Genomic DNA, 11645 nt, shown 5'->3' on the forward strand with positions numbered 1-11645 from the left:
GGCATTCCCCCGGAGGAGCTGGAGGAAGTGTCTGGAGAGAGGGAAGTCTGGCGATCTTTGCTTAGACTGCTGCCCCCGTGACCCGGTCCCGGATAAGCGGAGGAAAATGGATGGATGGATGGAGGATGACTTCACTTTATATATTTTCAGGGCCATGTGTTGCTGGGGTGGTAGGTCTGACTATGCCTCGGTACTGCCTTTTTGGAGATACTGTCAACACTGCCTCTCGTATGGAATCCACCGGGCTGCGTGAGTATCTCGTACACACCTCCCACAGCGTTTTGTTGCATCGTTTCATGTATGGTTTAGGTTTAGTCTTGTCTTCTCTTCTCTTCTTCCCTCAGCTTATAGAATCCATGTGAATATGAGCACCGTGAAGATTCTCCATTCTCTAAATGAGGGTTATAAAATAGAACTCAGAGGCAAGACGGAGCTGAAGGTAACATTATTTGTGTGTTTGGCGGTAGTGGCAAATGTTGTAGAGGATACACCTGCCAATCCATTTATTTATTTATTTGTTCATTTTTCAGGGTAAAGGTATAGAAGAAACATACTGGCTTGTGGGGAAAGAAAATTTTACAAAGCTTTTGCCAAAACCACCAGAGATCAAACCAGGGTAAGAGATCAATGTCACGCTTCATTCACTTATAACTTAAAGATGTATGTACAAATTTCTCAAAATAATATGTAATTGGACTTTCAAATAGAGTAAGGAACACAATTACCTTTAAAACCCAACTCTCATCTGGTCTAAAATTTCATTAATGCCATCACTGCCCTGTGAAAACAGTGACTAACCCCATGTTACTTTAGGGAAAACAATCATGGGCTGAACCCAGAAGATGTAGCTGCATACAGGAGAATGAAAGCTGAGAAAAAGGCTAGACCTTCTTAGTCCAAACACACGAGGTAGAGACCTGCATGCCAGCTGGTGTTGTGTGGTAGAAATGTTACTGTGGCTGTCAGCTTGATGTGACCAAATACAACTGTTGAGCTTGCACACACACACGTGGTTTAGTCTCATTGTTTGTTTTGTGATTTATTATATATTTATTGATCTTATAACCGTCTACATCATCTTATGCAGACTGAAGAAAGCCCCTCTGTTCTTTATTTTAGTATACTGGAAAAACACATTTTTATATTTAAAACTAATTTATTTTACAAAATTTGCAGTGCTTTGTTTTTCTGTCTCTGTGTCTGTGTTATGCTTTTACGGTGTTTTCGTGTCCTTGATTCCCAGAGCTTTGCTTAAAAGCAGATGTTTCTGTAATACACAACAATGGTCTTAACTCTACCCTCTGTCTTAACTAGCGATAACTGGCAGGAGATGGTGACAGAGGAAATCAAGAATTGTTTTTGCAAGGCCAACAGACAAGTGAACAGAAAGATCTGAGTGAGAAAAAGTGAAGGACAGAAGTAAAAAAAAGCAAAAGCAGATGAGAAGAAGAGTGGAGGACATGTCTGGAGCAAGACAGAGATCTGGGAGGGGCAGGAAGAGGACAGAAAGCACCATCGAGCCACTCGCTGTGGCTTAATGCAGACTTGTTTAAGAGGATTGTTTGCCTGCTAATCTGCCTCCAGCCAGCACAGCAGAACACGGCGCTGCTCATGTAATGAAAGTTGTCGTGCTACCTACCCATATACCTGCTGTCAGAAGGAAGGTGCACCACTCCTTCATGAGATGTACTCATTCTTTCCTTTCTGCACTCACTGGCCACTGAGTGGTCACCTATAGTTCAAGAGCAACCAGAGGTTTACCCACTCGAAGATCGAATACCCCAAATGCCTATTTTAAAATGAAATGGTTTTTTTTCTGTTGATGGTATCTGTTTTTAGTTTGTTATGAACGCTTATATTAGAATTGTGGAGGCGAGGGTGTTACTTAGCTATTGCTAAATATTATATGTTGACAGCCTTCCAAAGTTGGAGGCAAAGGCTGCTATTGTATATAATTATCAAAACAAACAAAGAGGTTTGTGTCTTTTATTTCTGCTGTATTAGCATCAGTCAGTTCACCAGCCCATTCAGAAAACTGTATTGATCTGTAACCCTTTTTATTAGTTTGTACTAATGAAAGGGTGACTGTGGAAAGTAATGACAATGCAACAAAAATTGTGAAAATAGTTTTCTTTTTCTTTTTTATCATTAGTAGCAGAACTTTAATTAAACCTGTCACTGTTTCCAAAGTGCTCAGTGATGCATTTATTCATCTGACACATATCGTTGTAATGTTTGATGTCAGTAAGTCTGGTTAAAGTAAATTGAAAGTAATTTGTCCATCACTCTATTTAATGTGCCAGTGCACACATACTGCACTGATGCTCACTCAGAAATTTTATTCACAACACTAACCAAAATTTCTTGATTATGAATTTTATTTTGTAATGTAAAAGAAACGTTTGCCCACAGATTCATAAAAGTTTATTTCAGAGTTCAAGAGAACAATATGTGTGTATAATGTCACATCAGGGGGTGTTACAGCTGTTTTCCTCAGCAGTTGATGTTGCACAGTATTACAGTTCTGCTATGGTGCATTTAAAAACTTCTGCATTCCCAGAAATAAAGCCACAGTTTTCAACATAGAAGTATGACGTGTGTTTGAGCTGTGAACTGGCTGAACTGCACCATCTGGAGATCAAATTAAGATTTTTGCTGAAGAGCATTGAACATTTTTTTACTAAATGAATATGCCTCACAGTAGTTTATTAATATGGCATGTACAGTAGGTGTATGTGAATAAGGGCACTACCTAAGAACACACATTAAATATAACACGAGAAACAATAAGCAATAATAAAATTGCAATTTTATTTGTGAATGTTTTGACTATAAACCCAAACATGAAGTCGTGTTTCAACCAAACCTCCACCAATAATAGTTTTTTTTTTACATAACACTCGACATAATCCACTGCACCTAATCATATTATTGTTGCCTATAGAAGCAGCTTGATTCATGGTTGTACAAAATAACAGCTGGGTCAATCAGAACCAGATATATTGTTTAACTTATATGTTGTTTGTCTTGTGCATTGGTACTGCAATGCACAAGTGGTACAACTTGTCTTGTGTATTGGTACTGCAATGCACAAGTGGTACATAAATATGACATCATAAGATAATTAAACTATTGATTAGTAACATCTATAATATTTGTAACATCACATCCGTACTCTTTATAACCACAAGGTGGTGCTACGGCTCCTCTTTTATTCACAGTTTTATTTGTGCAAGCTTTGACATATTGTTGAATTTTTCAAAACACATAAAAACCAAAGTTTTGAGATGATGCTTTAACCGTGTAAACAATGGTATAAAGTAATGTTTTTGATTTGTCAACCTACTGTTGAGTCACACCATCATCTTTGTACAGTATTTGCTGTGCTGAAACTACAGGAAACTACATTTCCCACTCACCACGAGAACCCTGCATTCCAGATTTTGGACTGCACAAGTCTTTGTTTCTTCTGTGTGGGGCGTCCCAATAGAGACTATACTGACTTTATTATTCAGGCTAGTAGAGACTAGAGAGAAATGAAGGACAAAATCCTTTGAATAGTTATCTATGGCAATGCAGTAAAAGCCGTCATTGTCAGATCCCTGCATTCCAGACCTGGGACGATTGTTTTGACCTCCAGCAGACTGGAAAGATTGTTATCCTTTTCTCTGTTCAACACTCCAGAGGACCTCTGCATTTAGATGGTATTCAGACACCATTTACAAAATACAGACACACAAAAATCCTTTTTTTTATTTTTATTGAAAAATGAACACATTATTACATAATCACACATTCCAACAGCTTCTTTGTGGAAAATACCAACAGCAAGATAATGACACAGAATTGTTTGGCAAGTGAACATAAATTAAGCACCGGGTCTTTGCCAACTTTCCACTGCAAGCTCAGCACAAAGGAACAACTCAGTGAGGACTGGGGGCAAAAGAAGTGAAGCACTGTAAAACAAGCTTGTGCAAAGATCTTTTTTCTTTAAACATTAAAGATAATGCAAGAAAACGCACATGGATCATATTTGAACCAATACTGGCAAAAACAGAATGTAAAGAAAAAGATCATACTTAATATAAGCATGTTGTCCACTGTGCAAACTGCTGTGGGGTTTTTTTATGGCGATCTCAAAGAAGGCACATACATTTTTCTGTGTGATTGTGAACATCCGGGGGGCTTATGAGTGCAACGTAAAAATACAAAATTGTTCCATAGGAAGGTTTACTGTGTGTTTAAACAGCAAGCTCAGATATTCAGTACACAGATTGCTGATCGGAATGTGTTCATGAGGTAACAGTCATACCAGAAATACACATAGAAACACAGGATCCTGACTTATTTTCATAAAGCTAGCCAACACGATTGACAGCATTAACATTATAGCTCATCACGCATCTTGTCTCCTTTAGGTCTCACTACTCTGCCAATGTACAGGATGGAGTTGGTCTTATTGTCCCTCACCAGGAAAATAAAGGGGTGATCTACGTAGAAAAGTTTGGGGTTCCTCAGCTTTTCTGTGCCAAAGAGGCTGGTGTCGTACGGGTTTCCTTCAATGTCCAGCTCTAGGGCTGATGCGTGAAAGACGTTAGAAAGGTAGAGGTCCTTCTTTCCAGAGATTTTGGACAGGTCAGCCTTGGCTTTGTCTACAGCCTCGGTCAGGCCCAGCTCAGCCAGATGTTTCTGGAAAAGACAAAAAATAAAAACAGTGTTGTTTAAGGGGTTGTTGGTAGATATTTTAGCTATCTTTTGACTTGTGATACCAATGAAATTGCTACCACATACTGTACCTGCAGATTGTGGCTGACTTCCACAGAGATTTTGGGGAGGGAGATAGCCACGGCTCTGTTCTCCAGCTTGCTGAGCCAAGTGTCCACCTGCTTCCTGGTCAGGAGTTTCTCCAGGCGATCCAGGGGTTCCAGATGGAAGGGCATGATGAGGAACATTGAAGCCTGCTTCTGACCCAGAGGCATGTTCAGCACATAGACATTGTTCGCTGTGTCCTCGTAAAAGTCATACAGACCTGTAAGCACAGTTAAGAGAAATGAGATCTCTCATCATGCTTGCATTCTTGTTGAGTCAGTTTTTAAGAAAAAATAATTTAAGATCAGACATAAAGGTGATGGAGGAACGCACCTGTACGATGCATCATGGGAACTCCAACAGTGAACGAGCGGGTAACCAGGAAGCCACGATTGTCCACCATTTTCTCATGGAATTTCTCATCCCAGTGAGCTGCGGGACAAAATATGGTAGTCTAGGTTACACATATGTACATTCCTTTGACATCTCCTTTTGTGTCAGTTATGAGCAGGAATAGCAAGGCTTGGGATAAAGGAGTACTCACGCTTGAAGAACATGGCATTCACAATCATGGCTCCATCTGGGTTCTGCACATCTTTAGTGACCTCAGGCAGCTTGCCATCTGTTGACTTGGCTGCCCACTCGTTGATGGAGTTCACTGCACTCCTCTTGTCCCTGAAGTTTATTTTTGAGTGGTCATAGTTGTAGTGCTTCTTGCTGTTTTTCACAAAATCGTCGGCAAAGTTGACAGAGCTGGGGCCGTAGAGGCGGTTGTTGATCTTCCAGGTAGTGTTGCGTGTCTTGGCATCACTTACCTGGGAAGAAGCAATACATAAACTGTGAAAAATATGCAAAACTGTGAAAGTACTGAGGGACTGTTTTGAGGCTGGGTCTTCATGCGGTGCCAGAATCAAATTAATAAGGATGTCAGGTTAATAAACCTTTGACACAACCTTTGCTGGAATATAAGATCTTTGTAATAAGCTGCCGTCATACAGTATATTGTGTAGTGCTGTGCCTACCTCAGAGATCAGCTCAGAGAGCCCTGCATGCAGATGTTCATCCTTCAGTTTGTCAGCACTAAGGACAGTTTTGACCTGAGAGGCAGTAGTGGCTTTGCCACCGAGAGCCACTATCCCCAGAGAGGAGGCCACCACCAGAGGAGAGATGATGATGTTCTCTGTGTTTTTCTCTTTCGCCATGTTGTGATAGAGGCTGAATAAAAATTGGAAAAATAATCATTTGAGTTGTTTTGTTCCACAGAGGAACAAGTTGATTAGTCATAAAAGCTATACAGTAAATTAAAACCAAATGCAAAAAAAGCTTAATAGAAAAGTACAAAAATCACAGTAAAATATTGCATTTCAAAACTGCACCAGTGCACAATATATACATGTTGAAAATCAGTAACGTACCTGAAGGCCAGGTTGGCGCTGTTGTCTGCCAGAGAGGTGGCATGGCTGCTCAGCTTCTTGTCCTCTGCAGAAGCTACGAGGGCTAGCAGACAAAGAGCTACAACGTTAATCATCCACATCCTGTCTTTCTCCAAAAGCAGCTGTAGACGCCTGTGAAAAGGGGGAGAAAAGGAAAACATAGGGTTAACATTACTAACCCGGGTACATTTTGTAAAAATCAAAAATAACACATTTATTGAGTTTGGCATGGATGGCACATGTCAGAATATCTCCGCAGAGTGAGTTTGTGGAATTAATAAATATTCAGAACTATATTAATTAATTAAAGTTTAACAAAAGAAAAAGAGGATTGCCAGGTCACAGCTTGGGATATGAAGCTGCAGAGGTGGGGCGGGATTGGCTCAGCCCACACAGAAGCATAGGAATGCATCCAGTTTAAGGCAGACATGTTTCTCGCCACGTCAGCAGTAACTTTTGACTCAAGGTTGTAATATGAAACCTCTCTTCTCTACGTGTATTGTAATTGAGGCAAACTATTGTATATCTGAACATTAAAAATGTATTCTTTTTGAGCCAGTAGAAGTAAGGATCAGAAATCACTGGGTTGACAAGCTGTACACTTTGATTTGTACTCTGTAGCAGCACTCTGAGCCATCTTTTGTCCCAGAGAAGGGCGTGTGCCTGCTGTGGACTATATCTGACTCATCCCAACACTTATTCAATCAAATGCCAAATCAGTAGCCTAAAGCTGTTATTATTGGTATTGTTAAACACATTCCCTTGCAGAGATATACTGTCTGTATATCTATGGATTGCATATTACTAATACTGAAGAGATTACTTTGGCATCATGTTCGGATACCTTGAGATGTTTTGATGTCTGCGATTTTCATTCTGAAAGACAAGAGGTGTATGTAGTAATCTCCAGAGCAGGCAGTGAAACATTATCCAGGCTCTGATGGAGACTACCTCCCTACCTCCAAATTTTCAACCTTTAGACTCAGAACATTTAGGATGACTTTATTATACTACTCATACTCATTACTCATTTACAGCCACATAAAAGATAAATGGTTTTCACTGGCTGTGTCTGAAAAATAACTTTCATCCAATCATCTGCGCCACGGTCGCAGAACACTAACTTCTGGAGAATAGATTTGAACCTCTCATCACCAAAAAGTGATAGACTAGGGTTAAACAAAAACAAACAAAAAAAGCCAGAATGAAGGCATGTACACTACTTCCCTTCAATGAAATTCATTGTACTGAATGCACTTTAAAAGACTGCATATCACTAACAAAGCTAAGGATAAACAATAAGCTGCATGAAAACTTTAAACTCTCCCAGTGACTCATTCTTTTTCTCTATGAAATACGTTGGTCAAACAACAAGAGAAAAAGCTGGGTAAAGTGGAAAAATGCTGCACTGTAACTTTAAAAACTTAAACAAATCCACCTATTCACCCTCTGCATTCCTTCCTGAAAACAAAGCTTTATCTCTGGTTATCTTCAAGCCCTTACCTGGCACAGATTTGCAGGGTTTCTCCTCAGAGTTGTGTCGTGTCGATAGTGTAACTGTAGTAAGTTCTCCTGCTCTTTATACCCGGAGAGAGAATTTTCTAGAAGTGGGAATGGGATATTTAAATAAGGGTGTCTGTGTTTTCCTCAGGAAGTTGGGAGCTGGGACGTCCCCCTTGAACAGCAGGCTGGAATGAGAGGAGTCGGGTGAGGGTAACTCCTCAGCACTGCTCAGGGGCCAGCTCAAAAACTTTCCCATAAGAGGCTGCAGACAGAAACTCAGAGGAAATCTGACTGCAGGTCAGCTGTGGCTGCTATATGTACAGAAATCCGTCCTAATGCTGCTTGCTGACTCAATCTTCAACACTGCTTTCATCACACAAAAAAGGTGAAAATTAAAGTCTGTTTTTATATAACCTGGATGAGAATACAGTGTGCAGCATATCAGCGCTGTTTTTGCAGTTGTTGCATTTTTTAGCCTTTTGGGGCATCACCCCTGTGCAATCTCAGCAGGCAAGATATCAGTGCATGAAAACAATTGTCCTCAGATGTCGTGCAGCAACGTCTTACAGCTAAAGTCATTATACTTATGTTTGCTTTTTAATGGAAATGTATACCACCTTAAAGGCAGTCATGCTTAACACAAGTTGCAAGATGTCCAACCCTACCCCCACTCCCACCCCCACACTGCCACGTCTGTCCAACTCAGCAACTGATTGCAGGGTAGCTGAAAAACGGGGGTGTTAGAGACAGAGAACCATCGTCAGAAAAAACCAGGACCTCCTTTGTTAATTTGTTCATGAACGTTTTAAGCAAAATATGCTATAAACACTTGTATAAACCTTTTCAGTCTTTACTGATAGTGCCGCCCACATTATGACATTAAAGGTGATAAATGTTAGTCATAACTCTTTTTCTATATAATCTTTTAAAAGAATTTACTGTAAAACAACTGAGCCTCTACAATACATATAGCTCATAATACAGATTGAAACAGAAACTATTTTACAACTACAGGAATTCTCTCAGTCTCTTAATCCCCCGACTTCTTCTCTTTTGCCCCTCTTTGCAAATTGTCCTGACATGCCAAATGTGATAGGATGGGGGAGGCCTCTAGAAGGTTCTTTGAACATTTGAGGGGAAAAAAGTCTCCAAATCGTAACTCCAAAGTCAAGCCCTGGTCACTAGGATCTTACAGAATTTTTAAAAATCTGATTTCATATGACTCATGCTGGGGACAGTGAGCTCATCTACTAAAATTTGACAGTGTTAGATTTGACACAGGAGTGCATTGTCAGAGGGTGTTTGTCATTCTGACAAAGTCCCAGGAGCCACAGTTTACACTGAAATTCCTCTGTATGTGCAGAGTGAGGGCAGTTTGTGGGCCACGCAGGTCTGGTTAAATATTTTTAATCCACTTGGAAAAAAAAAAGTCAATTCGTTGGCCACATAGTATGGTGATGATGGCATAGACACTAAACAATGGTAAGATAAGGAAGGTCACGAGAAACATTTAAATTGTATATTTGTTCAACTGAAGAAACATGAACTTTGTAAATGTATATAAGCTAAACAGTACATAAACATAAAATGTATGATTATGAGACTGATTGTCATATGTGCTTCTGCAAGAATAGTGCATTTTTGCTGAAGGAAGAATAAAATGTTCATTTTACTCAGCAACTAAACATTAGAAGTTTGTCAGAGATCGAAGTAAGTAAAATCAGGAACAAGGCACATGTCTGTCACGTTTCCCATTAGAGCAGCAGACCTCAGAGGGAGGAGCAGCCTTACATAACTACAGCAATGAAATCCTATTTGAGGACAAGAGCCCATTCAACATCTGGACGTCATTACACTTACCTCAGCACCAGGCTTGGTCAGTTGTGCCTCTCTTAGTGTTGCTAAAAGAGAACTGACCAATAAGGCTTCTGCTTTCTTGCCAGTCTATATAATTAAATGATAGAAGAGATTTATTTTATTTTTACAGTTTTACAAACAGGATAATCAATGAATGAATTAGAATTATGGACTGGGGAAATGGCAGATAATCATTATTATTTTTAAGTCTTTGCTATTTCTCATGTAACATTCCTTAAAGAACGTAAAACAGCCGACTCAAAATTCAAACTATTGTTCATGTAACTATTTGTTACTTAAATTTGCTGCTGTATATGGGTTGTGAACAAACACAGGAGCTCAGGCACTTTCCTGTCATACCATCTGCGTTAGCTCTTCAAACACAAAGGGAGGATTGACACAGGATGTTGACAGGCTATTGCAACTATTCAGGGGATTTCTAAACACATCTCTTCCTGTTTATGTCTTTCATAGGTATCAGTGTTAGATTTCCTCTCTAATGTACTGTCCAGATGGGCCACAACTGATTACATATAAAGATTCTCCCCAAGTGCATCAAAGACAGTATCCTCTTAAAATACAACATGTTTTTACTTTGATAAAAGTAAAATCATCATCATTGGGAAAGTGTGTCTAAAGTTTTGATTGGCAATGTAATTCAAAGTTTCCAAAAACACAGGTTACTAAAAGAACTAATAGTTTTATCTTATATATGATATATTGTATACTTATCTCCACTGGTTATGACCATGCTATTCTACATAGGCTGCTACAGCCATGAATCCACACTAAGGAAAAGTCCAACACAAAGACTCTGCTAACGGAAGTCAAGCACAGCTGCCAAGAAGACCATGACGCAAGACCGGAAAAATGTTTCAGCTCTGCTTCATGATGTAACTTTTTGAGTTCAGTGAGTTGCTCGGTTATATACAGTTTTTTATTTATCTATGTGCATTGTCAGTTTAAACCAGACTCACATTGGCTTTAATAGGGGACCAATAAATCAGAGACCTATTAGGGTGCAATGTTTCTGTTTATGAATTATTTACTTGCTGTAACTTTTGAAGACATGAACTATGTAGTTACTGCACTGCTGCTTTATGGGGAGCATTTTCTTAATAATCACCACTAGCCTCAAAACAGTCCAGTTACTTGTCCCTGTCCATTCAGTAGGTTTACAGTTCAAGGGATTTACAACCATGCTACTGGCTACTGTAGTTTTGGTCATTTAAAAAAAAAAAGGTTATGTAACTCCAACATTTGAAACCAAGCTGATTTAAAATGTATTTTATATGGTATTGTATACTGTACCATCAGGGCAGAGCAGGGCTTTGCGAGGTTCCCCAGCATGCCCTGCTCGGGCAGAGGCTTTTCATGTTCTGTTATGGTGGTGGGACCAGTTAGCTGGGGCAGAGCACCATGACTTAGGGGTCTGATAAATAAATAGCATGTACGTAAATAGCATGTTGATAATAAAAGGCAGCGCTGTGGGGTTGTGCAGTGTATAGGGCACACAGTTGCACACAAAAAAGGCAAATTCTGTCTCTGGTTTGCTTCTTCATTCAGCCTATGTGACAATATCAAATTAATGAATTTTTCTTTTTTGAAACTTTTTTGACAAAAAGATTAGGCTGTCCATACTGTCAAAAACCTTTTTCAAACAAAAGAACAAATGATGGTTAAATAATAATAAGAAGAACAATAACATTCTTGCACATGAGATTTGGAATTGTAATGAGACATTACGTGGTTAAATAAAGGAAACAGAAATCTATAAATGAATAGTAATAATAATGTCATTTGCAGATCATTTCTCATTTGTTTTACTTTTGCTAAAAAAAAACTTTTATTTTGGATTTAACCCGATGATGACAAAGCATCTCCACTCAGTTGTACCTTTTTAATGGTTTTGCAATAGTCAGAACAACGCCCCTTGGTGGGAAATGTTTGAAAGCTTTCTTCAAAGCTACCAAAGTACTGTATTCTTTAGAGTAAAATCTTAACTAGAATTTAGTTCAAGTTTGTATTCTCTGTAGAAATTAT

General features: G+C 39.2%; 2 protein-coding genes across 3 annotated transcripts in view; one reads left to right on the forward strand and one right to left on the reverse strand.

Annotated features, from left to right (window-relative positions):
• The window catches only part of gucy2f (guanylate cyclase 2F, retinal), a 9628-nt gene extending 7476 nt beyond the window's left edge, over positions 1 to 2152 (forward strand). Inside the window, exons 15-18 of the mRNA XM_020600384.1 lie at positions 151 to 249; positions 345 to 439; positions 531 to 616; positions 1315 to 2152. Coding sequence (XP_020456040.1) covers positions 151 to 249; positions 345 to 439; positions 531 to 616; positions 1315 to 1396 — 362 coding nt within the window. The 3' untranslated portion in view covers positions 1397 to 2152. The remainder of the gene's footprint in view (positions 1 to 150; positions 250 to 344; positions 440 to 530; positions 617 to 1314) is intronic.
• Positions 2153 to 3746: 1594 nt separating this feature from the next.
• serpinh1b (serpin peptidase inhibitor, clade H (heat shock protein 47), member 1b) lies at positions 3747 to 7909 on the reverse strand. Of its 2 annotated transcripts, XM_020600239.1 has the most exons (8): positions 7746 to 7854; positions 7087 to 7118; positions 6225 to 6374; positions 5832 to 6024; positions 5354 to 5624; positions 5143 to 5241; positions 4797 to 5029; positions 3747 to 4689 (listed from the first exon to the last, which is right to left on the reverse strand). In XM_020600239.1, the coding sequence occupies exons 3-8, from the start codon at positions 6341 to 6343 to the stop codon at positions 4387 to 4389; spliced, it is 1218 nt and encodes a 405-aa protein (XP_020455895.1). In that variant the 5' UTR covers positions 6344 to 6374; positions 7087 to 7118; positions 7746 to 7854; the 3' UTR covers positions 3747 to 4386. The 2 variants fall into 2 exon arrangements, with proteins under 2 accessions (XP_020455895.1, XP_020455894.1); XM_020600238.1 differs by lacking the exon at positions 7087 to 7118 and having other exon boundaries at positions 7746 to 7909.
• Positions 7910 to 11645: the final 3736 nt, after the last annotated feature.

Source organism: Monopterus albus, unplaced genomic scaffold (assembly GCF_001952655.1).
Source record: "Monopterus albus unplaced genomic scaffold, M_albus_1.0 scaffold46.1, whole genome shotgun sequence".
Classification (NCBI taxonomy): Eukaryota; Metazoa; Chordata; class Actinopteri; order Synbranchiformes; family Synbranchidae; genus Monopterus; species Monopterus albus.

Coding starts and splice junctions, on each gene's coding strand:
- serpinh1b (XM_020600238.1), bottom strand. CDS start 6,343: ATGTGGATGATTAACGTTGTAGCTCTTTGTCTGCTAGCCCTCGTAGCT. Junction 6,025..6,224: donor AGCGCCAACCTGGCCTTCAG/GTACGTTACTGA, acceptor ATTTTTATTCAG/CCTCTATCACAACATGGCGA. Junction 5,030..5,142: donor TCCCATGATGCATCGTACAG/GTGCGTTCCTCC, acceptor CTGTGCTTACAG/GTCTGTATGACTTTTACGAG.